Source organism: Chaetodon auriga, chromosome 22 (assembly GCF_051107435.1).
Source record: "Chaetodon auriga isolate fChaAug3 chromosome 22, fChaAug3.hap1, whole genome shotgun sequence".
Taxonomy (NCBI): Eukaryota; Metazoa; Chordata; class Actinopteri; order Chaetodontiformes; family Chaetodontidae; genus Chaetodon; species Chaetodon auriga.
Genome location: NC_135095.1, coordinates 5,479,207 through 5,505,941, shown reverse-complemented (window position 1 = coordinate 5,505,941; position 26,735 = coordinate 5,479,207). Strand labels below are relative to the sequence as shown.

Here is a 26,735-nt window from a genome sequence, read left to right as displayed (position 1 = left end):
GTATGAAAAAGGGGAAGTGCAGACACGAGCAGCTGCAGTCAATCCCATGCCCCCACCTGTCTTCACCCACAGCCTTTTTCTTGCTTATACCCAGACAGCGGTTGATGACGCTGCAGTCGGATCTGGGGCCTATCTCTCCCGCTCTCTTGCGCTCTCCACTCCCTCTCTCGCTCCCTCCAAATGAAGGCTGAGTGTATTTATAGTCCAGCGTGTCACCCAGCAGCCAGCGGATGGGGGATTACCTTGGCCGCGATGAACAAGCGGGGCCTCATTCAGAAACAGGCGCTCGCTCGGTGACTCACTGCCACACAGGCAGGGTTCAGCACACTATCACTGCTGAGGTATTTTGCTGCGTGTGTGTATGTTTTTGTTTGTCCGGAAGATTTCTCCGCATTATTATGAGGTGTTTATCAAACTCAAGAAAGCCTGGCGTCGTAGTTGCATGCTCACGGAGAGGATTTTTTTCCCCCCAAGTAAAGCGCAAACTTCTCAAGAACTTGAGAATGGAGAATCACACCAGTCGAAGATTCACTTGTTTCTGTGATTCTGTCACTTACTTATTTGCATTAATAGTAGTTTGAACCACCTCCCTGATCAGCCAAAGTCGACAAGAGCTGTTCCGTCATATTCATTGATTTGTTTGGAAAGTTTTGGGCAGCTCATTCTCTGAAATATGTTGCCGTGCAGAATAATCCTTACCTGATCTAAACACTGTATGGAGCACTTTGCTTTTCAGCAGGTAAGAGTCTGGAAGAAAAAACTGTTGTGGTGGCAGATGCATTCTGAAGTTCACTGCGTCCTCTGTTAGATTTTAATTTTTTAAATGTCTCCACTTTGCGTCAAAGTGCTTGTTGCTGTGGTGTTTCTGTGCTTCTCACACCGGGCAGACAGTATGGGAGGCACTGTGAAGTCTTCTCCCTCTGGTTCTCTGTTGTTGATGTTTGGGTGCCTACAGGTGACACTGTCTTTCAGCCATGGCTGCTGAGGCTACTTATGCTATGTACACACATGTGTTTGTAGTTCCTAGTTTAACTGGGTGACAATGGAATTATTAAAATTCCTTCAGCTGTTAAGCCTGTTTGGTTAAAGAAACGGCGGGTCCTTGTTCTGAAATTTGGACTTTCATTAAATAGATAAAGGAAGACTTTTCACTGAGGTCACTTTTAGTGTCCTGGTCCATTAAGCTACTGGATGAATTCATTTCTATTGTGATGTTTTAATTGCTTGAGGTTGCATTCTGTTGACAGCATGTACACGTGTAGAGCTTTTATGATTGAACTGGCTGCAAGATGCATGACTCATTTCAGCCTTATTGAAATATTGAAAGCTGTGACACTTCAGTATTCTGTCTGGCATCAACAAAAGGTTGTTTCCCCTCCAAACACCGGTGAACTCAACACAGCTTGCACACTATATAGCCTTTGTCAAGCTTTGTTAAATCGAAAATGTTTCCATACTGCAGCTTTTACATTGGAGGAAGAAGATTGTAGTTATGTTTTAGTACTAGTATAAGTTTCTATTCTTCATAAATTATTTACAAATTCAGATTAAGGATCCTCACATATTAATGCTGCATATTTTTTTTACCCCATATAATTGAGGCAATTGTTTGCTTTCAAGATTTTATGTGATAAGATTCAAGTATGAAGTCAAGTGAATTCATAGAACCTTTATGTAAAGGTTCCTGACTTAGAGCGAGAGATCCAAGAAAGATTCATTATCACTGGCTTATCAAGATTTAGGATACATGGAATCCTTTTTGCCATTAGATTTTTAAATTTAGCCAGCCTGGAGCACTTTGACATTTTTATTTTTCATGCTGTCGTGCTAAACCGGAGAAAGAGGCAGCTGAGTGTATCACAGAGTAAACAGTTTCCCTGTAATGGGGGACATTTGTTAGTCCTGGTTCTTAGTGTTTAGTTGATAGAAGCTGCTCCCACTTACATTTCAGCATACACTGGGACTGCCAGTGACTAGTTAAGGAGTTTGTACTCAGTATCACAGAGACAGAACGCTGCATCCACTTCAAGGCTTCTGCACTCACAGGGAAATGTGTCTGCATAATTAAAAAATAAATCTTTAGTCACTCAAGTCTTGGAAGGAAAGCAGAGCACAGATTCACTGCAAAATTCACACCAAGCATATCTTGGCTCATTGCCTGATTTTTCTTTCTCTCCTCCTCTTCCGCAGATACTTGGAGAAGTATGAGAAAGTCCACCACTTCGGCGAGGATGATGAAGAAGCGCAGCCGGGGAATCCCAAAGCCTCTCTTCCAATCGGTGCAATTCCCAGCTCTTACAACTACCAGCAACATATTGTATCAGGTAGAAAGTCAGCTTGTTTCTTGTGCGCACCACACTTAGTATTCAGAAGCCGTCTTATTTTTACTTGCTATGTCTGTGGTCACAAGTTCACTCTGTCTCGGTCACGTCTGTATCAGGTACACGGATTGAGTTTCTATTTGTATACTTTGTTGTTTTCTTTCTCACTCAGTTTCTCATTTTCTCTCTGAAGTTCATCCCGTCTCTCTGCCCCATGGCCAACTCAAACACTTAATCCTCACGCAGATGTGATTACAGCAAAGCATCACTTCATCAGAGCTGTGTGTGAGATGCATGGGAAACTGGTCAGCCCACAGGTCAAGCATATGCATAGAAATGGGCCTCGACAAAAGCTGTTTGTTCCGAGGGTTTTCCAGTGGGTTGGGTTCATTTCACAAGAATTTGATGAGGAAGGAAATATGTTTATTGGAAGTTTTGACGAAGGTTCTGATAGATTTAATGCCACTAATGGTGTTACAAGCTGCAGAGTTTGGCCTGTCTGATTGTTGTTCCCTTTGTGAAACAGTTTTCAGCTCAACTGTTTGAAAATTCCTTGTGGTGTGGTTAATAAAAAAGTGTCAGGTCTTCATGTGCCGTAGTCAAGCAGGCTGCGTTTTGTTGCTATGATGGTGCCTGAGCTAGACTGAGGAAAAGTGGTGATTTTTAAAGGAATAGTGTGACATGTGGAGTAAGTCACTTATTCATTTTCTTGCTCAGGGTTTAATGAGAAGTTTGATACTGCTCATGTCTGTCCGCTCTATATTAAGATGGAACCAGCCACCTGTTTGCTAAGCCAAGCATAAAGACTGGAAACAGGGGGACATGACTTGTCTGGCATTGTCCAAAACTAACAAATTCCACCTACCAGCACCTCGAAAATCTCTAATAAACATGCCATGTTTCCTTTTATTTCCTCCCTAAATAAATAAATAATGTTAAAATGACAATTTGCAATTTTTACAGGGTTAAGTTCCAGACTATTACTTGGCGGGGAGCAGCTGATAGGCAACTAACCGCAGCTGCAGGAGGTTCCGTCCCAACCAAGAAAGAGTCAGGCACATAAGCTCCTGTAAAATGTTGAGATTCTGTTTTAATAGTTATGTAAATTCTGTTACATAAGAGTTTCAAATTACCGTAACATACCATACTAAATCTCATCGTCTGAGTCAGATGTGTTCTCACTTACCGGTTTAGGTTTTGGTTTAGGCAAGGGGTGGTGCCCGAGGAGGAGGACTCAGCCGTAATGATGATTGTTGTTGTGTTGACATCAATACTACACGGACGTATCCGCAATATCAACGAACGAGTGGAAGGCCGTATACAGGCAAGCAGAAAAGAGTAACAAGCAGCTACACTCCGTGCAGTGTCATCAACACGCCCACTCGCTCACTGTTCAGCAGGGTAGTAGTGATTCCACTGTGAATGACTGTGTGTAAATATGACTTAAGGAATAGCTCCCGCGTTTGAAACAACATTGTCAAATCTCTACCGGCGGACACATTGTCACTGTCGCGTGGTATACACCATCGAACCGCTCAACCCTAATCAGTAGGACTTCAGTGGAAACTAGAGAGCATCTTGCGATGGGATACCCATCCACACGTTGACGTTCTGACCCATCATTACACATCATCAAATGAGTACTCTGTGCTAATTGTCGGACCACTCCCACCTTCAACTCGACCTTCATTTTGATCTCAACTAAACACCTTTACGAAATCTGTCCAGTATAAACACCTGACAAAGTACTGAAAATAGCCTCAGTGGTAGTTATCACACACAGAGTCTCACAAGGTGAAAACAGCACCAGTTATGCTGCTGTGGCTGGTAATAATATTGTGTATATGATAGCAGATGTTTTCTGGACAGACCTAACAGACCGCTAGCAGCAACTACATATTTTCTGCTCAGACATGAGTGGTATCAATTTTCTCATCGACGTCTCAGCAATAAAGCAGATAAGCACATCTCCCAAATTGCAGACTTATTTCTTTAACCCGTTAAAGCTGGCCTACCAACTGTCTCATCTGCAAACTGAGCAATTTGATGCATAATCTCGCCTCAGAAGTAATGTTCTTTTTGTGAGATTTTTTTTTTGTCATCTGATCGCACATATTCTATATTTTTGCTTTCTTGTGGTCAGGTTGTTCTGTTTATTTATAATCTCATGATGCAGGCGCTATTGAGCTACAACACCAACTATTGGACACCCCTATTGCCTCATCAGGCTGTTTAATTAATTCTGCCTCACACAGCAATGACTGCAAAGTTTCGGACAGTAGGAATGTCTGTTAAGTGTTTTGCATTTAAATACCAAGAGGGCCCCTGTCATGGCCAAGCTCTCTGCCGTTTGACCAGTTCACGAGTGTACTTACTGTACTTCACATTCATCACTTTTATTACCCAGTGACTCATTTAATTTAGTTTTCATCTTGCCAAGCGCTGCTGTGTTTGAACCAAGGCTATGAAGCTTGCGTTTGCAGTAATTGTCGGCACCTTTTTTTTTGTGCCCACACACACCTAAGCATTGACTAATAATCTTTTAAACCCAAGCATGCTGTTGCTTTCATGCTGAAAGACCAGCATCTGAGTAACCACATGCTTTATAGTAAATGTTTTTGCACAACTTGCCAAGGCCAACCTCTTGTCTGTATTGTCCAACCCCGCTCACTCGCAGTGAATGCGAGCTGTCCATTAGACTCACAGTGTTGGAGTGTTGACTGCTGTGCTGCTCTCTGAGGTAAATTGACTGTCCTGACAGCAGTTATTGATGAAGGGAAGGAGGAAGCACTTGTTGGTTTTCCCTCAACCTCAGTTTAGATTAGAGCCTCCAGCCTTTTAGTGGCGGGCTCTTTTCTCTACCAGTCAGCCCTCTGCCTGCTGAGCTAATGGACTCCAAAACATGACCGGGGTGGGAAAAGGCACACGACCAACAGCGGCAAACTTTGTCTGTGGGTTGGAAGTTTTTCTCTTTCACTACCCAGATGAGTCAGATATTAAAGAATACGGTGGTTTCCCCCAACAGTTGACTTAGCAATTTTACTCCCTTGGAAAGCTTATTATCATTGGTTTTAGCATGTGTGCAGGGGCTAAAACCATTAATTTTAAATGGGGGTGTGCCCTGTATAACACCTGCAGTGGAAAATACCCCAACGCTAGGGACAGAGGTTCCAGGGACAGCCAAGAAACACTGTATCTCTGTAAACGTAAACTATAAACGTGTATCTCTGCTCCAGGTCATTCCTTATGGCTGTTTGACATCCCTCTCTGTTGGGCTGTCATCATCAGACAATGCCATAGTTTCACAGGGCTGTACAGAGAGACATATGTCGCATGTGCTACAGAAAAATCAGTCTGTGTGATGAACGAAATTACTGCAGTAGCACCAGTGTGTTGACACCATTGTTTTAAAATGTTTGTCTGAGGTGAGGGTTTGTGCACTTGTTTGTCCATACGTCCAACACCACTTCCCAAAATTCCACGCTAACTGCTGCCATATTGGTACGTGTCCACAATTAAAATCATATTAGCCTGCTGAAATTTGTTTTGCTGTAGATGCAAGGCATGGATTCATGACACAGGATACTTCATACTTCATACATACTTCTTAAATTCAAAATGTGCGGTTTTATGCCAAAATACCTGATCTTATATAGATAGCAACGGTAACAACTTACCCAATGCAATTTGCTTCTAGATATATTTTCTTTTTTTCTTTCTGCTTGTAACCTGGCTGCCATGGTATCATTGGAATTATTTTCAAAGTAAATGAAAACGTACATGAAGATAAAAGATTAAGTGACTACTAGTCTCTCCTGGATACACAGCAGCTGACAGAAGGAGGAGGTCACATTATACAGAGAAATGCTAGCTGTTTCTGGGGTAATAAATGTTTATGTCACTTATCAAAGGGAAACTCAAAAGGGCAATGAGAATGCTGAGCTTTCACGTTTCATCAGGAGTCATCAATAAACCCATCATGTCTCGGAAAGATGTTTGAAAACATGCACACATGCAACCCTCTACTGCATACTGTGGTTAGAAATTGAGTACAATTAGCTGATAATTAGCCTGATCAGCCACTCTGTTATCAATACAAACATTTTTAGACTGTAAACCATTAATCAAGCCAATAACTAATTGAAGTCAATGAATGTCAGACAACTTTATGACGCTTTAGCAGTCACCTTGTGTTTCTGTGGCGGAGACAAAATGCTAAACGATATACATACAGTATTTGATTTAAATGGAAGCTCCCTGCGCTCTCCGGGGAGAACATTTCGCAAAACTCGCTTTAAGACACAAATCCTTACATGTCCGCATAAACACATTACTCTAGAAACACAAGATCAGAGGTGTCAGCTGACAGCCTTCTTGTCGATTCAGCATTGTTAGCTACGAGGTTAGCTGTTAATGTTTACGGAGTCAGAGGAAACTCGTTCTGCCGTTGATGTCCAGTGTGATGATGGAGAAACTGGGAAACAGTCCAAAAGGCAAAGATTCAGTTTACTTTTAGAAGTAACTAATAGCAGTGTCTTATCCTCATATTTGAGAAGCTGGAAGACTGACTGAGACGTTTACAGGTTACAAATCAGCTTCTCTCATGCACACACTGTGTTAAGGGTGACACTGGGTCTGAAACCTACTTGGCTTGGCACTTCTGTACTACATTTTCTTGGTACTTATTAGCTGAAATACTCACTGATCTCAATATGTCTGCATTAAGCTAATATCAGCTGATATAGTAGTCTCTGTGTCCCAGGCTCTGAATTGAAATGTAACCGTGATGTAGTCGAACAACCACGCTGAAACCATGCTATGCTGGCTTGGCAGGCTCAGCGATGGTTAATTATTTGACAGTTGGTCTGGAAATCTCTCACTGAGCTTTGGTCTGCCCCGTTGTCTCGTCGTGTTTTGGTTGCAGGCCTGCGACAGCTTTTAATTCACTCCACTCAGAAAGCCTTGTCTGTCAAATGGAATGTCGAACATCAGTCCGTCGCACTTCTGTTCAGCACTGGCTCGCTGCAGGTGTCGGAGGACGAGCAGAGACGGGCAGGTTTTGAAAGGAGCTGTTGCTGCTGTAATAGCAACTTGGCAGAATTGCATTTGCCTGCACAAACCTTTTCAGCATGGAAATCAAATTCACTCAGCAGGACTCCTGTCTGCTTTATGATTGGTTTCCAGGGGCAGCGGTCTACAAAGATCCTGCACCAAATTGAAATATTCACTGTATGGAAAAATGACACCTATGCACACAAAATGATGGATGGCAGAAAATCAAAGCATAGGGTGGGAGGGAACTTAAGTCTTTTGTTGACACAATGATTGCACTTTCACAGACTGGATCATCTGTCATTTAGAGCTACCGACTAACATTCAAGTCATGATTCTTTCCCCACACACAGGGTTCCCCAAGTAGTCGGGATTAGAAGTCTTTTAATTACAAAAAGCCCATCATGGAGGTTGACTGAGTCAGAGACAAACACAATTAAAAGTTAGAGAACGTCCGTGTTCCTCAGTGAGACAAGGCATGGCTCATCAAACTAATCTGAACCAGAGACGGCTTTCACTGAACAGCTTCATGCCCCATTTGGTTTGCTTAAACTCAGTTAAGGAAAAATAAATTTGAGTTAAACTGGTTGGAGGTGCGCACAGGCAACAGTACCACAAACTAGGGCAAGCAAAGGCTTTCCTCTTACTCTGCAGCGATCCTCTTGCAATATTCACACGTTGCAGTGATAACTTTTAAAAGCCAAACTCCTCTATAGTCACTGCCCAAGTGTTGTTTGTCTTGCCCTGCTTCATTTCTTCTGTCTCTCCTTCAGAGACAACCTTCTTAACACACTGTATATAGTGACTCTGAGATATCTTGTCTTTTCCAGACTATCTCCGCCAAAGCTATGGACTGTCTACGGATTTCGTTCCACCGTGTGACTACAACAAACTGGTGCTCTCCCTCCTTTCGGGCCTACCTAACGAAGTGGACTTCGCTGTTAATGTTTGCACTCTGCTTTCCAACGAGAGCAAGCACGCCATGCAGCTGGACAAGGACCCCAAACTGGTCACGTTGCTGCTGGCCCACGCCGGCGTCTTCGACGACTGTACGTTCCCAGTCGCACTCAGTTTGTGCTCTTTAGTTGAGATTGTAATCCTGACTTTATTGAGGCAAGCCTAGTTTTCATTTTAATTGTTCAGCCCTGCAGAATTGCATTTATTCTGGGGTGAAAACTCATGATTCACTGCCTCCTTTTTCCACCTCTTTGCTCGAGGATCAAGTGTTCTCTGCTCGTGACACTTCTGAAACATAATTTATCAGGGGGGGGAACGGGAGAACAAGTGAATAGAGACAAATAATACTGAACTGAAACACTGATGCTCTGCTCTAACCCTCCATTGTGCCTTTGTAGCGCTAGGCAGCTTCTCCGGGGTATTCGGAACGGACTGGAAGGAGAAAACCTCCCGGGACTTTGTCAGGGTAAAGTTTAAAAAAAGTTTTATTTGTGTGACCTGTTCTGTCTCCTGGAAGTTGTCTACTAAATATATATCTCCTGATTTGGCCAGTATATGTAGATATTAGGCTCTGCTTTCACTAAGAAGCCACGGAGCATCTGTTTCATGCTCTACAGTGCGTGGATTGGCAGAATACAGCGGTACATCCCTACAGAGGAACCTCAGAGAGCAGTTTTCTCTGAGGCGTCTTTAAAAACCAAACAGAGGTCAATTCACTTTGATCTCACTCAATTTAAGAGACATACTTGAAAGTAAAGTCATGACTCAAAAATAATGTATTTAATTTATCCTGCATTTTTGTGGCTACTCGTCCTTCAGGGAGTACAGAGGTCAGCCAGTAGAAGTCCAGCATCTTTCTCAAGGACAATTTCTATCCAGTTAAAAAGGCTTTGATCTGTAATCCAAGGGAGGACTGGTCTCCCACTCAGATTGTCTTAATAACATAGAGCAAGAAAGAATTTCCAAAGATTTGTTAACAGTTGTAAACTGCATAGTGTGCTAGTGTGAGATTAAAGGGCAACTCTGCCACATCAAAGTCCGCAGAGTGAGTTTACCATATCCCCGCAGCCCGCTCCTCATCTCTGCTCAAGGCTGGCAGCTCAAGGCTACATTGACTGCTACTAGCATAACAGCTAGCTGAAGCTCAGATCAAACCGTCGCGGTCAAATTGCATCGTGGCGCACTCTGTTTTAAGTTAATAGAGCTCAATTTGGCTGCAGTTGAATTATTAGCGTCATTTCAAATGCACCGCTAACAGCTGCTGCTCTTCTGCAGTTCTGGAAGGAGGTGGTGGAGGACGCTGAAGTCAGGGAGCTGATCTGGGACAAGAGCAACCCAGCACAAGGTAAACACGCTTGGCATAAAAGCCACAGAAAGCAATAAAAGGGTACACTCCTGTGTGCTCCCACGGTATGTTTGACACCTAAAATGCCATGACATGCTCAAGAGTGCAGACTTTGTTTACTGTGAATTCCTTTTCAGCTTTCCTTGTGTAATACCTGCGAGAGAGTTCTGTGTTTTTAACTCCTTTTTCTCCTTCAAACCCAAAGTCCCATCCTTGCATACAATAATTATTTCACATTCCCTTTAGAAAAGATTTGTAATAAGTAGAAGCTAAAGTCCATAAATGACAACGCAAAGCAACACGCTATTTTAGAATTATGTCAGGTTATCTTTTCTTGTAGCTTGTGATCCACAAAGATCCTCACAACGCAAGCCCACACCTCCATCTGGCATGGAGCTTTAATTTGTTCCTGCTCTGTTCTCTTTGCAGATGGTACGACGTGTGAGGAGCACTGGCAGAGCCTCTTCCACCCGCCGCGGAACCCGGGTATCAGTGACATGGAGGCCCAGCGGGTGCTGCAGATTGCCGTTATCCTGCGAAACCTCTCCTTCGAGGAGGCCAACGTCAAGCTGCTGGCAGCCAACCGAACGTGCCTGCGCTTCCTTTTGCTCTGTGCCCACTGTAACCTCATCTCACTCCGACAGCTTGGACTTGACACGTTGGGCAACGTGGCTGCTGAGGTTGGTCAAGTATTCCTGTTCGGGGCTCTCGTTCTGGGCTTGGCAGAGTCAAAATAACCGTCGTGACTTTATATAACAGCCTTTTAAAAAACTGATGTATGAATTTGGGTCAGACCAGTAATGAAGTAAGAGTGAAGTGCCTGGTGAGGAAGACTTGTTCCCAAATGTAGGTTACTGTGACACAATAAACTGCTTTGTCTTTAACCATCATCTCTTCTCCAAAAACAGCCTGAGAAGTGCCAAAGAAAACTTGTAAACTGTGTAGTGTTCTGAAGCGCAGCGGTCTGAACAGATTAAAATGACCGTTTGCCAAACCCCTCCCCTGTAGAGTGACTGTCCACTGGCAGCATAGCAACAGTAACTAGGCACGGCAAGCCTGTCGAGCTTTGGATTTCTCCACCTGTTGAAGTAGTGTGCATTAGGCTGTAGTACAAGTGATGCTTGAATGAATTGGAGTGAATTAAACTGTGTTGGTCTGCTCTAATGTAAGCAGCAAACGCTCACATGGCTGGCTAAGTAGCTCACTAGCTACAGTAGAAACTGTTTTTCCCAAGGCCAAGGAGCACATTGTTAATGAACTAGAATACATTAGTTTGTGGGGTTATAGTTTATGTACAAGTTTTGGACTAGCGCGTAGTTTTCAATGAATCCATAGAGCTGTTGTTAGCTTAATGAGCTAGCTGCCTGTAGCTGATAGAATCTGCCATCATTATTTCTGCTGGCAAAATCAATGGTTGTCTTCTCGAAATGAGAAGCACGCTTTTGTCTACATCTGTCTGAAATCTGTGCCATCGTTATTATTGTAAACTGCACATGTGCTCCGCCAGAACAGAAAGCTTGAAGGCACAGCAACAGTAACTAAGGGGGGAGGTTGAAGCAGTTGTTCTTATTAAGCTGTTTAGGGAGCATCTGCTGTTAATATGAAAACATGCTTACTAGCCGTTAGTAACTCTTAGCTTTCTCTAGGTTGGTGAGGATTTGTGCAGATCAGATGTGTTGACAGCACGATGGCTCGCTGGCTAAGAAGCTTGCGTTATCTTCGTCCACTATCTATGAATTGATAATGAAATGATTGGTTCCTGTTCAAAAACAGACATGACTGCAAGGTTCATTAGGGAAGAAATGGCGATGTCTGCCAAATGGTGTGTTATGTCACTTCCAAGTGGTCTGTTTTTCGGAATAATGTTTCATATTAATTTGCCTAAGGTAAATGATCACATGTTCAAGCAGCTACATATATGCACTAAACTTAGACCTTCTAGGCCAACACGATAAAAATGTAGAAATAGAGATGTTGAGAATGCTTTGTGACATTGACATTGTGGCAGTGAGTACAATACATGTGCTCGCTTCATTTTTAATATCACATGTATTGGTATGAGATCAATGTAGATGAGAGATCTATTTTTAGAAACTATGCACAGGTCCCTGATATTATCAGTTAAGCCTTTGATGCCATGAATTGGATTGTTGGTTTTAGGACACTTCAGATATGATACTGCAGTGCTTTTTGGAAATGTAAATAATATAAATACTACTAGACTGTCTTTTTTTTTTTTACTTGTGTATGTGTTGTGACTCAGAACACAAATCATTAATGGCATGATGGAAGTACTGTGTTTTGCTTCTGGCTGCTTACAAATATAGCAACAAGCCATGCTTTTATCGCTTCAGTGCAGTTATTATTCAAGTTCGTGTGTCTCTCATTGTCAGAGCAGTTTGAATGTGAGAAGCAGGTTGTAATATTTATAATCAGCGTTGCCATTCTTGCTTTCTGGACAGGGGGGATCGTTGAATAAATCTTATCTGACTTCTTGCAGCTCCAGCTGGATCCGGTTGACTTTCGGACGACTCATCTGATCTTTCACACCATCACCAAATGCTTGATGTCCAGGGACAGGTTTCTCAAAATGAGAGGTGAGTTTTCTTACTTATTATGCTGACTTCTCAGTGTATGCAGCACAGAACATCTTAAGTTAAATGTGTTTGTTTATTTCTGTGTGTGTCCCCTGAAGCCATGGAGATCCTGGGCAACCTCAGCAAGGCAGAGGACAATGGTGTGTTGATCTGCGAATATGTGGACCAGGACTCTTACAGGGAGGTAATAATGCTCCTCACCCTGCCTGACCTCATGCTCCTCATGGCCTCTTTGGAGGTGCTGTACCTGCTGGCCCAGCTCGGAGAGATTCCCTGCAGCAAGATCGCCTCTGTCGACCACAGCATAGGTATGAATCCTCCTATCATACTAGAGCTGACACCTTCGGACTGGTTGGTTGATATGCTCTTGTCCGACCACATTTTCATTGGTCGAACAATCACGGGTGTTACTTTCACAAAGACTGACAGATTACTTCACATATAGCTCCTCTGGATAATGCTCAAGGGTGCAGTGCTTTAAAAGAGAGAGGCAGCTGCATTAGATTACAGCCAAAGTAGTGTGTTTTTAGATAATTTAGAGATAACATGCAGATTGCCCCCACCCCCCACCACAACCAGCCAGTCGATTGGTTGAAGAGCAGGTAGAATTTCAGTCAACAAGGGTTTTCTTTGCTTGGCCTCAGCCCTAAATCATACCACGGCAGTCTACTTGGTTTGACTGTTTAATGTTGGTTCATTCCAGTCCCTTCTACTTAATAAGTGAATCCAGAGCTTGAAATCTAATGCCACATGGGCTTAGTGGAGTTTTGGTAACATGTCTGCCTGCCAAGTTTTATCACGCTATTCTTTCCATTCATGAATAACTGGCTCAAATGACAATGTCTCTTTCCTTGCACCCTCATCTTTATCTTAAGGGTCTGGTTTGGATTGCATTCTCATTGCAGGACTGAAACCTTTTCTTTGATCGGCTCAGTGAATAAATGTGTTTGCCTGTTTTGACGAGGCTCCACTGCGCTGATCCTCATGTGTTTTCTTCTTTCTCATTCTCCATGGCCAGACTTGTTAGTGAGGTTAGTGTCAGTTGACCTTCACACGTTTGGACCTGATGCCCTGACAGCGGTGCGGTTGATCGAGCATCAGGCCAGCGCCGACCAGGCAGCCGAGGTTCGACCACAGCTGGTAGAACAGGTACCTGCAGCTGTGCAGGGAGCACCAGCACCTGGTGAGTTTTTTTTTTTCTCCAAATCTATACATATAGAACTCCTTTGTTTATTGTGAGTGGAAATAATACAAATCTGCACAAGACCACAGGCAACAGCCTATCCGCAATTTGTGAATCATGCATGCAGAGTGAAGGTAACAGAGGAATCTGACTGCCGTAAACTGTATGACTGAGCCAGTGAACAAAACCTCGGCAGAGCATCAAATGAGAGTTTGTTTGTGGTCAACTCTGAGACTTGATGCATCAACTGAGATCAGATCAACAAAACACCACAAATAGCCCCATAGTGTTTGTGTTCGACTCTAAAGACATTTAATATTACTTTTGCCCAAAGCTACTGATTTTGAACTGTAAAAAATGTGTGTAGGAAGCAGTTATAGAATCACTGCCAGTTGGCAACTAATTCACGTACAGGTGCTAACTCACCTGTTGCTGAGCCATTGGAGTACTGCAGCACATCCTTCCCTTCAAAGTGTTTACCAGACCAGTTTGTTTTATACCCAGTCCTGGCTGAAATACCTGCTGATTACCCATGTTTTGGTTTTTTTTTTTCGCTTGAAATAAGTTGCTTGGGATTTTCACGTTGAAAAAATGCAGTTAAATTGTGTAACATTGCACAGCAGACGTTAGCAGGTTTCTGATCTGTTAATTCTTACATGCTAATAAGGACAGCTAGAGTCGAGCGTTGTTCCATATTTGGACATTTTCCCGTCTGTGATGAAACAATTTGCAACTGTTCAAAACACGTTTGAAGTATAAAACTAATCAAATTACGTTAATGTTAAAAGCAACATTAAAGCACTGAGCAGTTTTTCTAGGGGGTTCGAGACCACCACAGAAATGAATAGCTATTTAGTCTTAGATGTCGATACTTTTTAAGAATTGCTTGTTGTTTGCCACCTGCTCATATCGTGGCGGGACAATGAGACAAAGGAATGAAATGCGGAGGTAAAAGCAGCTTTCCAAACTTGTCACAGTCAGTGTGTGAATTAAGGAGTGACCCTGGAGGGAATTTAACACACCTAACCTTGGAAGTGTCATTCCTGTGCTGTTGATGTGCTCCACTGGGCTGCAAAGTTGTTAGTTTGCTGACATCTAGTGGACAGCCTGGGGAGCATTACAAACATGAAGTCTATTGACTCAGTGGACAAACTCACCTTATTCCTGCAGTGGAGTCTTCAAGCTTTAAATAAATTATACTGACACATTGTTTTGTTTTTTGTTTATTTCCTTTTTTTTCCACTTTGTTTTTTCAGTAACAAGGGTCCCAGTTCAGTCCACTCAACCACCACCTGGCATTGTTGAACTAGATGGGGAAAAATTTACACTGCAGTGGTAAGTTTCATTCATCTATAGATATGATAATTTGATTTAAGACAAACATTCAGATGTACTTTGTCAGAAAACAAATTTAGGATTTTCCTGTTGTTTGTCAGTGTCTTTTTTGCTTGCATCGTAACTACTCTGTCTGTTTCTCCAATAGGCTAAACGCACACTTTGAGACAAATGCTGAGGGCTCTGTGTCTCGATCAGAAATGTACTCTGAGTACCTGGGCACGTGCAGTAAAATGGGACGAAGCAACATCTTGAACTCCACTGGCTTCCTCAAATGTCTGCGGTTAGTCCTGTTTCATCCTGTCTGCTCCACCAGCACAGAGGACTGATTAATGTCTGCGTTCTGATCAAGATCGTTTGCTACACAGCAGTTGCTGTTCTTTGCCTCTGTACAGCAGCTTTAACAAAGCATAGCTGTTTTGAGTTTTAATAGTGACCATGGCCTAGCAATGTACCAGCAAATGTTGAAGAAAAGCATTATTAGTTTATCAGGAGAATTCTTTTTGCAGGGGACATTTGTGGCTTGTAGAGTTTCTGTAGAAAGTATTAGAAAATGTGCATAGTGTACAACAGGAAGTAATCAATAGCCTGAATAAAAGCAGTTTACAATTTTCTCTCTGTCTCCTCCTGCCACCACAGGACTGTGTTTCCCAACCACACGATGCGGCGGCAAGAGGAGGTTAAGGCCAATGGTCAGGTTCAGATTCTCCTGGTAGGGCTAAGGCGAAGGTCAATCCCCCTGCCCATCCAGCTGTACTACCAGCAGCCTCAGCAGCAGCAGCAACAGCAGCAGAATCCGGCAGCAGCTCCTCCACCTCCAGCAGCCCGACACGAAGCTCCTGGAGACCCTCAGGCCCCGCCTCCAGGTAGAACGACTAGAATTAAGCATGTTTAGATTCTTTCATCCACGTTGTCTCTCTAATGGGATGGTTCACACTGCAAGAGGCTGTACTAGCTCCAAAGTTAAAAATGCTATACATACAACTAGAAACTGTTTAGGAAACTAATGTATTCACTCTTATGTTTCCCCCTGGGTCACTGTTGACATACTTTTGCAATTAGTAAAACCCCCAGACAAGGTTCATGTCAGAAGCTAAAGAGCTATGGAGGAAAAGAAAAAGCGCTTCAGAAAAGTGGTACTGTGAAGACGGATGCTGGCAGTCATGCAGAGAGAGCAGAGCTGGTACCACTGAGACCAAGATGGCTGAACTAATTACAAAGGCAAACGTCTTGAGAAAATGTTTGTAGGAAAAGAAGTTACTTGAAGGAGCTTATTAGGGAAGTTGAAAGGATGTACCACAGTCATGAAACTGAACACAAAAGGACACTTGCCAGTGGTGTTATTGTGTTTTGTGTTGAAGAAATTGAATCAATTACGAAATCATTAATAAAGTAATGCTTAGAATATTTAAGTATATTGTCCACTTAGTTATTCAAATGCTATTTCCTCTTTGCTGCATCTCAACAGCATCATATTTTAAAGAATGTTAAACATGAATTGAAAAACTCATGAGAATCACATTAACATTGTGGTCATTATAACTTGTATTGAATTGAACAACAAAGTCATCCTAGCTGAGCATGTGTGGCTCATTCAGGGTTGCTTATGCAGATGCTGTGAATTTAACACCACTTGCCATTTTTCTTGTTGATAATTAAGAGTGACTGGCACAGTAGTGAATCTCCAGCCTCTTTCTGTTTTTAAAATATGTCAGATTCTGAGGTTTTTGGCTCCTGTGCCCATCAGGTTGCCAAGTGTTGAGCAGGGTTTATACTGCAAGACTGTATCCAGCTTGCATGATGTGCTACTCGCTTAGGTAATCCTGATTATTGGCCCATTCTGGTACTGTTGAATCTTCAGTGACACATGCTGTACATTCCGTCACAGTAACAGACGAAATTGCTTGAATACAGATGATACAATTCAAATGATATGTTGATGCATGTGATCATATAGTTAACCCTGCCTGCTGTGTAAAGTGGCTATCTATCAAAATATTATTAAGAGTCTTTGTAAACTCAGAAAACTGATTATTAAGTTGTATCATGGATTTAAACTGTTCTTTGTGTCTGTGTTTGTGTGTTTAATGTGTGACCAGGCTTACCTCCCGGGCACCCCAGTCTTGCACCGCAGTTTGTCCGTGCCCTGGGCCCCAGCTCCGCTGGTGCCGCCCCATCCATGGCCTTGTCTACACAGGAACCTCCCCATGCAAGCCACCCGACTGTTTCCCGTCACCTGGTGCCCTCGCAGGTGCCCCTGCAGTTACCACCAAATCCTCTGGCAGCCGTGCAGCAGCAACAGATTCGCCCTGTTCCAATGGTCCAGATTCCGACTTCGGCGCCAGCTACCCAGAACCACAGTCCCCAGAACCCTGCTGCTCCACCTGCAACTCAGCAACACTCCCCAATGCTCCCCACAGGGACACCTGTCACGCTATTTCAGCAGGTACCACAGGGCCATATCCTCACCGCCAGGGTACAAGGTGTGTGCCCTCCGATCACCCAGCACCCACCCCTGCCACAAACCCCTCCCCTGTGTGGACCTCAGGGTGGAGCTCCCCAGATGGAGCCTCAGTGTGTTGCTGCAGCATCGACACCCTCTCCTTCCATCCAGGTTGGGGGTGCTCCGGCATTGAGTATCGCGGGTGTGCCCAATTCCCAGGGGTCACGCGTTACATTTCAGAATATCGCTCCCAAACCAGCACCAAACCAGTCAGGTGGACCAGGAGCCACGATAGCAACTCCCAACCAGCAGCCTCAGCCTCAACAGCAGCCCCAGAGTGTCGTAATAGTCAGTCCCAACCCTCAACAGAGCCCAGCCTACACCCCTGCCATACACCAGATTGTTCTTGCCAACCCCTCCGCCATTCCCGGTGCCCAGACTGTCCAGATAGCAGGGCAGCCTGGAGCTGCTTCAAACCCCTGTCCACCTCCAGCTTCTCACTCCAGCACCCAGGTCCAGTCCAGTCAAACTGTCAGCCACACACTGTCCATGAAACGGCATCAACAGCAGCAACATCAACAGCAGCCGCTCCAAATAATTTCCCAAACTCCTCCCTCTCAGCCTACCTCCACTGAGTCCAGCTTGATCAAACAGCTACTGCTTCCAAAGCGAGGGCCTTCTACTCCGGGAGGAAAACTCATCCTACCCGCTCCACAGGTGCCCCTTCCCAACAGCACAATAGCCCAGAGTCCACAAGTCATCTACCAGACAAGCTACAGTACCCAGAATCCCTCTCCGCAGCCCCAGCAGCTCAATGTCCAGCTAGTTCCTGGTCAGCTTCCTGCAGCAGGAGCCCCAGCCCTCCAGACAGTCCAACTCTTGCCAGGCCAGCTAATTTCCACAAGTAGCCCAGGAGCGGCTACCATCATCCAGGGCCCTGCAGCAGCTGGACAAGTCACATTTACCGTGGTCCCCAACACTGGTTTCACCACCTCTACTGCTGCTGTTGCTGCTGTCAGCCAGGGTGCTATGGCACCGGGAGTTCCTCCTCCTCCATTCTCTACTGGAACAGTGCCCCACCATGCCCCAGCAGCTCCACCGCCACCACTGCCAGCCCCTCTCAGAGGGGACAAAATAATTTGTCAAAAGGAGGAGGAGGCCAAGGATGCGACAGGGCTGCACATCCATGAGAGAAAGATAGAGGTGATGGAGAACTCCTCTTTGGCGGAAGGAGACTCCTCCAACGGGAAAACCAGTAACGGTGACGTTGCGGCAGGTGCCAAGCTGCTAAATGGTCGGAAGTGCATGGAGTCTAATCTACCTCCATACCACTCAGGGAACAGCCAGGGGGCGCTCAATGGCCCGGCTACAGAGAGTCACCCTGCTAATGGGAAGCAGGCCCTCTCACCCAGTCTGAACACCCCTCTGGAGGGCAGCCCCGACCCCAAAAAGACTCTAGTCAATGGGGTGTGTGACTTTGATCGGGGTGACAGTGGTGGCAACTTCAACAAAAACATTCCAAATCACATTGCTTCCAAACAGTACTTGGGGAATGGGGAGGTGGGCCCCTCTGAGAAGGGTCATGGGTCAGACCCTCCTCTCCCTAGTCCTCCTCCCCCCCAGCAGGACACTGCCAAAGCCCAACAGGCTGAGCGCCTGGCCAATGGACCCCAGACAGTAGGCAACAAGCCTCCTTCGGAATTAACCAATGGACCTTTGGGGCCGGGCCACACTGTGCCTGTGCTAAGACAGCAACTGCTCCCCAATTCCCCCCTCCCCTCCACTGTTACTCATACCTCCCAGAGTCTTGCTGCCTCTCCTGCAAATGGAGTGGCCTCTGAGGCTCGAGGTCTCAAGAGATCGGCTGAGAACGAGGACCGCAGTGCAGCGGCAGCATCCTCGGGGATCCCCAATAAAGTGGGAGTGCGGATCATCACCATCAGTGACCCCAACAACGCCGGCAGCAGTGCCACCATGGTGGCAGTGCCAGCAGGAACAGACCCAAGCACAGTAGCCAAAGTAGCAATAGAGAATGCCACTCAGCAGAGGAACTGCTCACCCACACAGGCAGCTGGCTCAACGGTGAGTCATTATAGGGTTAGTCTCACAGTAAGCCACATTTATCCACAGTGTCTTCTCGTTGTGTTACTTGATGTCAAGTCTGTGACAGAATGTGTCTTGCATGTCTATCACAGACGCATAAGGGGTGAGTATTTGCATTACCAAGGTGTCTGTGTCTAATTCACCACCTACTTTTTTGGATAAGGGTATTCTGTGACATTTTCATTGTAAACAAACAGATTTATTTACATTCACTGAACACGTTTCTGTGTTCCCTTTGCAGTCTAGCAGACAGGTTGGGGGCATCTCCTACTGCAAAACATATGCAAAGCTGTTTTTTTGCATTCCTTTGATTATATGCTGATTTTGATTTGCTCTTTATTGATATTTGTTCTGTGGAGTTTACATACAGTAATTATTTGACATGTAGGGCACTACTCAGTGCCTCCCTCTGTCTTAAAGGTTCAATATTTAAGAATGTGAAGCAATTTTCATGTATTAATCTCCTTGTTTGGCAATGTGTGAACATTTGTCACATAACAAAATGACCTCAGGAAAATCCAATGAATATAATATTTATGTGCACTTCTGAGTGCCTTGGTCTCGTGTATGTCAGGTCACTGTGTTGGCTGATGCCCAGAACGATGCTTATTGGTGCCGACAGAGTCTTAAGCAGGGTGAGCATGAGCTCTGTTGTTTGCCACCGGTTCCATTAATTTCAATTATTTTCTGAAAGTTCCTCACGGTACCATTAATGTGTTGCTGACGTCTTAAGCTTTGGAATAGAACTAAATTAAATTGCCAACAGGGAGGCTACAGCAACTAAAAATCCAGAAAGTGCCAATGGCATTTTAGCACTAAGAACGGATAACAGCAATACATGCATTTATTTGTTAGTGTGCCAATCCTGAAGGTTTTTCACTTTTGGTCGTGTGAGATTCCATTAAAGACACTAAAATGAGAGTCATGGGTAAAACATTCCACTGTGTATCGTTGTGGCCCTGCTAGTAGAACACGGGCAACTCATCGAAACTTCTGGGTATGTTTTTAATATGGCTGCAGTTTTTGATTCTGAAATAGAGTTATATAACTGAACTGAAGTGGCACATGATGTACTAGAGGTGCAATATTTTAGAGTCAGGCCACACACTATAATCTGACAGTAAATTGGAATTACAATTGTTGTGCAGTTAGGAAAAGGGACTGGTATTCAAATTGCTGTCTGTTTAGGAACATTTATGTAATTCTGTACTCCTGCAGGGTGCATTTGCTTGCACTGTAAAAGCTTTAATATCTTACCCCTTTGACAAGCGTGATTCTAAGAACAGACGAGTAAAGACAGTTTAATTGAGTATTAAACTCTGCAACAACAATTACATCCTTACTGACCATCACTTGTCATGTTGGCTGGAGGGGTTTGGGTGTGATGAGTTAATTCCTGGAGGTTAAGAAGGTGAGACCAGTTAAGACCATGTGGCTCTCACTGATACCCACCTCCTATAGTAAAGCAGCTGAGAGAACAACTTCTGCCAGTAGCCAGGCCCGGGTTACATCTCAGCCAACAAGACCCTTCTCTCTCTAGAGAGAGCTGCAGTCTACATCATTCCTCTCGTGTCATATGTGCAAATTTGATTTTTTATGCGCTGTAATGGTTCTGTTGTTCCACAAGATTTTCAGGAACACAGGTATTCACTTGGAACTGTCTGAACAAGATGTCCTGTTGGTGTGATTATTCCAAAAAAAACATTAGTTCACCAGTGCTGATGTGTCACTTGTCAGTTGAAAGGTGTTGTAAAAATATTCTACATTCTCAACTCTATTGATGTAAGAGTTTCATTCATCTGTATATAATATAAACTCCGTTTTTAGGTCAAAATTACAGTTACAGCCGGTGAATATTTCTGTGCTAATAAGCAAAATGTGTTGACTCATATGAACCTGTGAAGATCTTGATCTGTCAGGAACAGTGAATATTTCTAAATGGAATGAGGGCCATCACCTGATGGTGTCTCCATTTATTTTCAATTGACATTTTGGACTTTTCGAACTCTTCCACAGCCTACCGTCACCCCGTCCCCGCCCCCTGTATCGCAGCCTGCACTGACAGGTAACCACAGCCCTCACCTCCCAGCACAGCAATCCCCCGCAGCACCACCAGAGCAAAGCAGGAAAGCAGGGCAGAACTTCAAGTGTCTGTGGCAGTCCTGTAAACGGTACGTGTCGGAGACAAGCTGCCGCTTGTTCATCATTATCCCGTGCTGAGCTGCTGTCAAGCGTCTGCTCATTTGTTTTTATTTCTCCTCCAGGTGGTTTGAGACGCCGTCTCAGGTGTTCTACCACGCAGCAACGCAACACGGTGGAAAAGGTGTATATGGAGGCCAATGTCTTTGGGAGGGATGTGAACCTTTCCCCCGGCAGAGACTGTCCTTCATCACGCATCTACAGGTAGGACTCCCTCCACTTTCTCTGTGGCTGGTGGTGGAATGAAATACTGTGTGAGATTCGTCTAAATTGTTCTGCTCTTTCTTTTCCAGGATAAGCACTGTTCTCGAGAGGCTTTGCTGGCTGGACTCAAACTAGAGGAGCAGCAGGCGCAAAGTCCCAATCAGACTTCTTCCCAGTACATACACCTTTCTTTATTAATCCTCATACATGATTGATGCACGAAACACTTCATACCTGTTTGTGCTAGAACTCTTTTGAGCATCGACTGGTTGATTTCATTTGGGTCAACTGTGTCAAGATGGGCAGTATAACAACATGCATTTTAAATTGTAGATAGGAGAATTTCCCCTCCATCAGTGTACTGATGGTGGGATTTGACTAATGACACTGATGTGTGTGTGTACGTGTTGTGTTGTAAAGGACTCCGCCAGCGGCAGGCAGTACTCCGGCACCGCGAGCACCGAAAGCAATCGTTAATCATCCGAGTGCAGCTCTCATGGCCCTACGCAGAGGCTCTCGAAACCTGGTCTTCAGGGACTTCACTGTGAGTACAAGGATGCTGACCATTACCACATTTCTCCCTGATTTTCCATAAAACACACACACACACACACACACATACACTTACATGACTGATAAAGCTCTTGGTTGGCAGACGTGAACTTAAGCTGCTCTGAAGCTTTTAAAAACAGGGTCAGGGTTGACTGGAAATGCGAGGACAAAAGAACGTGGTCATTTTCAGGTCTTCATTAGATTGGAATGTGATCAGAAAAACGCTCATTAGACACATTTCTGCAGGTTTAGACCACTGATTATCGTGAGAGGTGATACACCATTGTTACCTCTCTGTATCCATGAATATGTGTTTGTTTCCTCTCCCAGGATGAGAAAGAGGGACCAGTGACCAAACACATACGACTAACTGCTGCCTTAACGTTAAAGAACATCGCCAAGCACTCTGACTGTGGTCGCATGTAAGTATCCTGTGGGGTTTGAGGAGTGTTGAGTGCACTTTCTGGTCTTTGCTGCTGCTTGTTTCTTTGGTTGGTTGGGTTGGTTTGATCACTCTTCTTCTTGTCTCTCAGGTTGGTAAAAAGGCATGAGACGCACCTCTCTGTGCTCGCACTAAGTAACATGGAGGTTTCCACCACGCTCGCCAAATGCCTTTATGAACTGACGCGCTCGCTCCAGGCTTAACGCCAAAAGGACAACCTCTAAAAACCCCACCACCCCGGTCCTCTCCTGAGACGAGAGGAGGAAGCCACCAGTGAGCCATAGCGGGTCTGCAGGGGGGAGCAGAGGTCGGGAACCAGAACAGAGACCCTCCTTCTGCCGCGCCTGGCACCCTCAACCCCCCCCCCCCTCTCATCCCTCACCTCCTTCCTCGCCAACCTGTGTTCATACCCCCGTCCTTCCCCAACGCCCCCACACACACAGAAAAAGAAAAAGAAAAAAAAAAAACTGCCACGGGGTCTTCCACCAGCTGCCCACAAGGGGGAGCTCTTTAAGACTGCTTCCCCAAGGGACTCAACCGACGAAACCCCAAACACGAGCACATTTTGTTTAAGTTTTTTTTTTTTGTTATTTTTATTCTTCTCTTCGTCCCGTGAACAGATGTGTGCGTTGGAGTGAGTGGCGGTCGACTGAAGAGTACGGGTGGGCGAGGAGTGGGGGGGGGGAGGGGCGGGGCTATTCAAGGTATCCCACAGGGATGGGTGGAGGAGGACTCAGCTGGCAACTGGCGCAGAGAATTTTTTTTTTTTTTTTTTTTTTCTTTAGAAACTTGGTAGCTTGGTTTTCTTACTTGAGTCAATATATTTTCACTTATTTATTATTGAAATGAATACCATTACAATTAATGAAAAAGAATCTTGTAAATATGTTGTGAATATATATAAAGAAGATCCTCTTTCATGCCGATGCAGCCACTGGAGAACTTGCTCTGTGGAGTAATAGAAGCATTACTTTGGTAGAATTGAATAAAGTAGTATGTTTTTTTTTGTTTTTTGTTTTTTTTTTGTTTTTTTTTTTCGCTTTTTTATGATCCCTGGTCACTTGTATCTAATGTGATTCTATACTCAGCAGTGGATGAATGTACTTAAAAACCTGTAAATAATTCTGCAAAGGTACTGATGCTGTAAAGCTTAGGGAGGGGGAAAAACAGTTTTTTGTGGAACTGTGACATTTTTTGTATTATAATACCTTGTAGAACTCATTTTGCTGGCTGAAAGAGTATGGAATAATATATCTCATGTCATTTTGTAGAAGAAAAAAAAAATATTGAAGGTATTCTCTTCCCTCCCTCTTCTCTCACACACCCTTCCCTCGACACACACACACACAGACACACACACACAGACACACAAGTAACATATATCCACTGTAAGCGTTTTGTCATTGTACGGGCACAGTGCGCGTACCAAAATTTTTTTGTATTTGTAAATTGGTTTAAATACATGGAGTTTTTATACAGGTTTTCTCCTGTGTTCTTTGCTTTACGTGCAGGTATGATATTTTCTTCACTACTTTTTTCTATCTTAATATAGTGTGGAGTTTTATTGTACTATTTTTTCATTCTTAATACCATGCCACATTCCGGCTCACGTCCTCAGACTGTCCTCTCTACCGTGTGTTGTGTAACATTTATGACTGCCTGTCGTATTAGCATCTGAGCGGGGCGACCCAACCATCCTCATTTCTGCGGTGTCAGTAGGATGTGTGACTATACATAGACCTAACAGTCTGTTAGAGATTGGCTTTATTTACTTTGGTGACTGTTTATAGTTTTTAAATAAAACACTGAACATTTTGCTTTGGTTTTTATGCTTCTTTCTTCTCACCCACCCCCCCAAATTTCTCCTACTTTGCAGTCAATTTACAGCACTGATTCCTATCCAACGCTGCTGCAATTAACAGTTGAAATAGTTCAAATGAATGCAATGGATAAATGATGAAACGGTGATATCGTATCATCCACTTTAGAATAAACTCAAACATATTTGGAAAATGTGAATGAAAGGGTCTTTAGTTGGAGAAACACTGGTGTGGAGAACGTGAGTGTTTTCCTGGATTCATCACTGCTCCCTGGGTTGTGTTCTAAATACAAGGCGTCTGAACAGATGCCAGTGTTTTTAATATTCAGCACTCCGTTTTTGGTGGTTGGTAGTTGGGACTTCAAACGGCCCTCTCGTCTGATATAACCTAACAAGCTCCATTTGCTGGCAAGCTCATCCTTTTGTTCTGTTTAACCACTGGACATTTTCCTTTCCTGTGGCTCGCTCCTTTCAACATAATTGAATTGTTAATGACTTTGCTGAGCGCTCCACTTCCCACCGCTCCAAAAACACTTTGTGTTTAATTTTACATTACAGTGAACTTGCTGTATTCATCAAAAGACTGTACGGTGTCACATTTTATTTGTGCGTAATATGAGATCTTGAGGCTTAAATTTATTTTTGCTTCCATCTTTGCAGCTTGGTGCTCATTGCTGTGGTGTGTCTGCACACTGTGGGACTCCGGTGAACGTGCAGCTGAGGTTTGGGTTTAATAGCTCGTGCTCTCTTGTCACTCATCGTAGCAATGCTCATTTGAATGACCCTTACTCAATTTTTAAAAACTCCAACAGAAGGAAGGAGCTCAATTCGCCCAAAACAACTGGCTTCTAGGCTTCAGGAAGGTGAGCGAAGTCAGTTCAGCTACTTTTATTTTGTGTTAAAGGAGTGAGACCCATCACACCCTTGTTTCATCACCGCAGAGCCTGCAGCGTTTCAAGAACTGCGCACTCAAGGTTCCGCCATTCGTTTCCCCGTCTCCGGATTTTAATCAGCTTGTTAATGCGGGAGACAGCGCAGGGTGTCTCCAGTGAGTTTAATCATGATTACTTAAAGACATCTTGGGGTGTGAACCCTCATGAAGAAGAGTGCAGATCTCTGCCAGCTGGGTCTGGAGGCATGTAGGTGAGGCAATAGTTGATCATTTGTAGCCCCTATCAGCCAGTGAAGGGGATGAGGAAGCTGCAGTCAATACAATACAATGAATAATACAATATTAGGCTGATGGGGTCCAGTAGTATGCAAGGTCAGCTGTGGACAGATATGCATGCTTACACAAAGAGATAAACATAATGCAACATAATCATGTCTGACTTGAACAAGAAAACAGGTCTATTAAGTCATTTTAAGCCTATTTTGGTTGATTTTTCTTTTTTAAAGATACCCAAGGGCAGTGCAAGAAGCTGTAAATACAACACAACATTGACATATTTGAAAGGTTTATGTGGTGAACATGATAGCAAACACTTATGTACTCATCAAGCAAACATGGACTTATATCAGCATTCATTTGGTGTGGTGTTTGTGTCCACCTGTTGAATATAGGTCCAATATTCACTCTCCTTTCGCTCTTTTTCGGTTCCCACCAATAATTGAGGGAAATGTCTGCCTCATTCGCTGCTAATTGCTCCTGTCTGTTTATTAGCTAGCTGCTAATTTTGTTATTTGGTGTTGGTCAGACTGCAGACTGTATGTTTCTGAGACCTTTTTTTTCTGTGAGCTTTGTTGCTCACTTGAACATATTGATTTTAACACCATGAACACCGTGTTAGCAACCAATGTATATAGTGTCGCAGTTCTCCTCTGCGACCACTGGAGGGCAGTGAATACTCATATTGCTGAATACATTCATATCAATATGACAAACAATATGACAAACTGTCTTGACTATTTTTGCTTTCTTCAGTAAAGACTGTACTGACACTGTGTTAGCTGATCACTTGTAGACACGGGAAAACAAACTGCTCTTCCTCGGGTAAAATTAAAGAACATGCCTTGTCATGTCATGTGTAGGCTACTGTGCTAGGACTATAATCAGTAGCTTAATACAGATTTACCCACTGCTGTGTGCCAGTAAACAGTACCATTATAGTGTTCTTATGTGACTGGACAGACTTGGATGCAGATCTCTCACACTATATATAGTAGGTATCTTATATTGGCAC

At 43.9% G+C, this 26,735-nt stretch overlaps 1 protein-coding gene across 3 annotated transcripts in view; it reads left to right on the top strand.

Moving 5' to 3' along the window:
- The window catches only part of arid2 (AT-rich interactive domain 2), a 33,119-nt gene extending 9,051 nt beyond the window's left edge, over positions 1–24,068 (top strand). For 2 of the 3 annotated variants that reach the window (XM_076722173.1, XM_076722172.1), the window contains 18 exons: positions 2,191–2,324; positions 8,204–8,422; positions 8,729–8,796; positions 9,606–9,675; positions 10,105–10,355; positions 12,176–12,272; positions 12,371–12,580; positions 13,291–13,455; positions 14,712–14,790; positions 14,939–15,073; positions 15,430–15,656; positions 16,890–19,315; positions 21,353–21,507; positions 21,601–21,739; positions 21,829–21,914; positions 22,160–22,283; positions 22,622–22,713; positions 22,825–24,068. In XM_076722173.1, the coding sequence (XP_076578288.1) occupies positions 2,191–2,324; positions 8,204–8,422; positions 8,729–8,796; positions 9,606–9,675; positions 10,105–10,355; positions 12,176–12,272; positions 12,371–12,580; positions 13,291–13,455; positions 14,712–14,790; positions 14,939–15,073; positions 15,430–15,656; positions 16,890–19,315; positions 21,353–21,507; positions 21,601–21,739; positions 21,829–21,914; positions 22,160–22,283; positions 22,622–22,713; positions 22,825–22,936 (4,789 nt within the window). In that variant the 3' untranslated portion in view covers positions 22,937–24,068. The remainder of the gene's footprint in view (positions 1–2,190; positions 2,325–8,203; positions 8,423–8,728; positions 8,797–9,605; positions 9,676–10,104; positions 10,356–12,175; positions 12,273–12,370; positions 12,581–13,290; positions 13,456–14,711; positions 14,791–14,938; positions 15,074–15,429; positions 15,657–16,889; positions 19,316–21,352; positions 21,508–21,600; positions 21,740–21,828; positions 21,915–22,159; positions 22,284–22,621; positions 22,714–22,824) is intronic. The other variant, XM_076722175.1, reaches the window with a different exon arrangement.
- Positions 24,069–26,735: the final 2,667 nt, after the last annotated feature.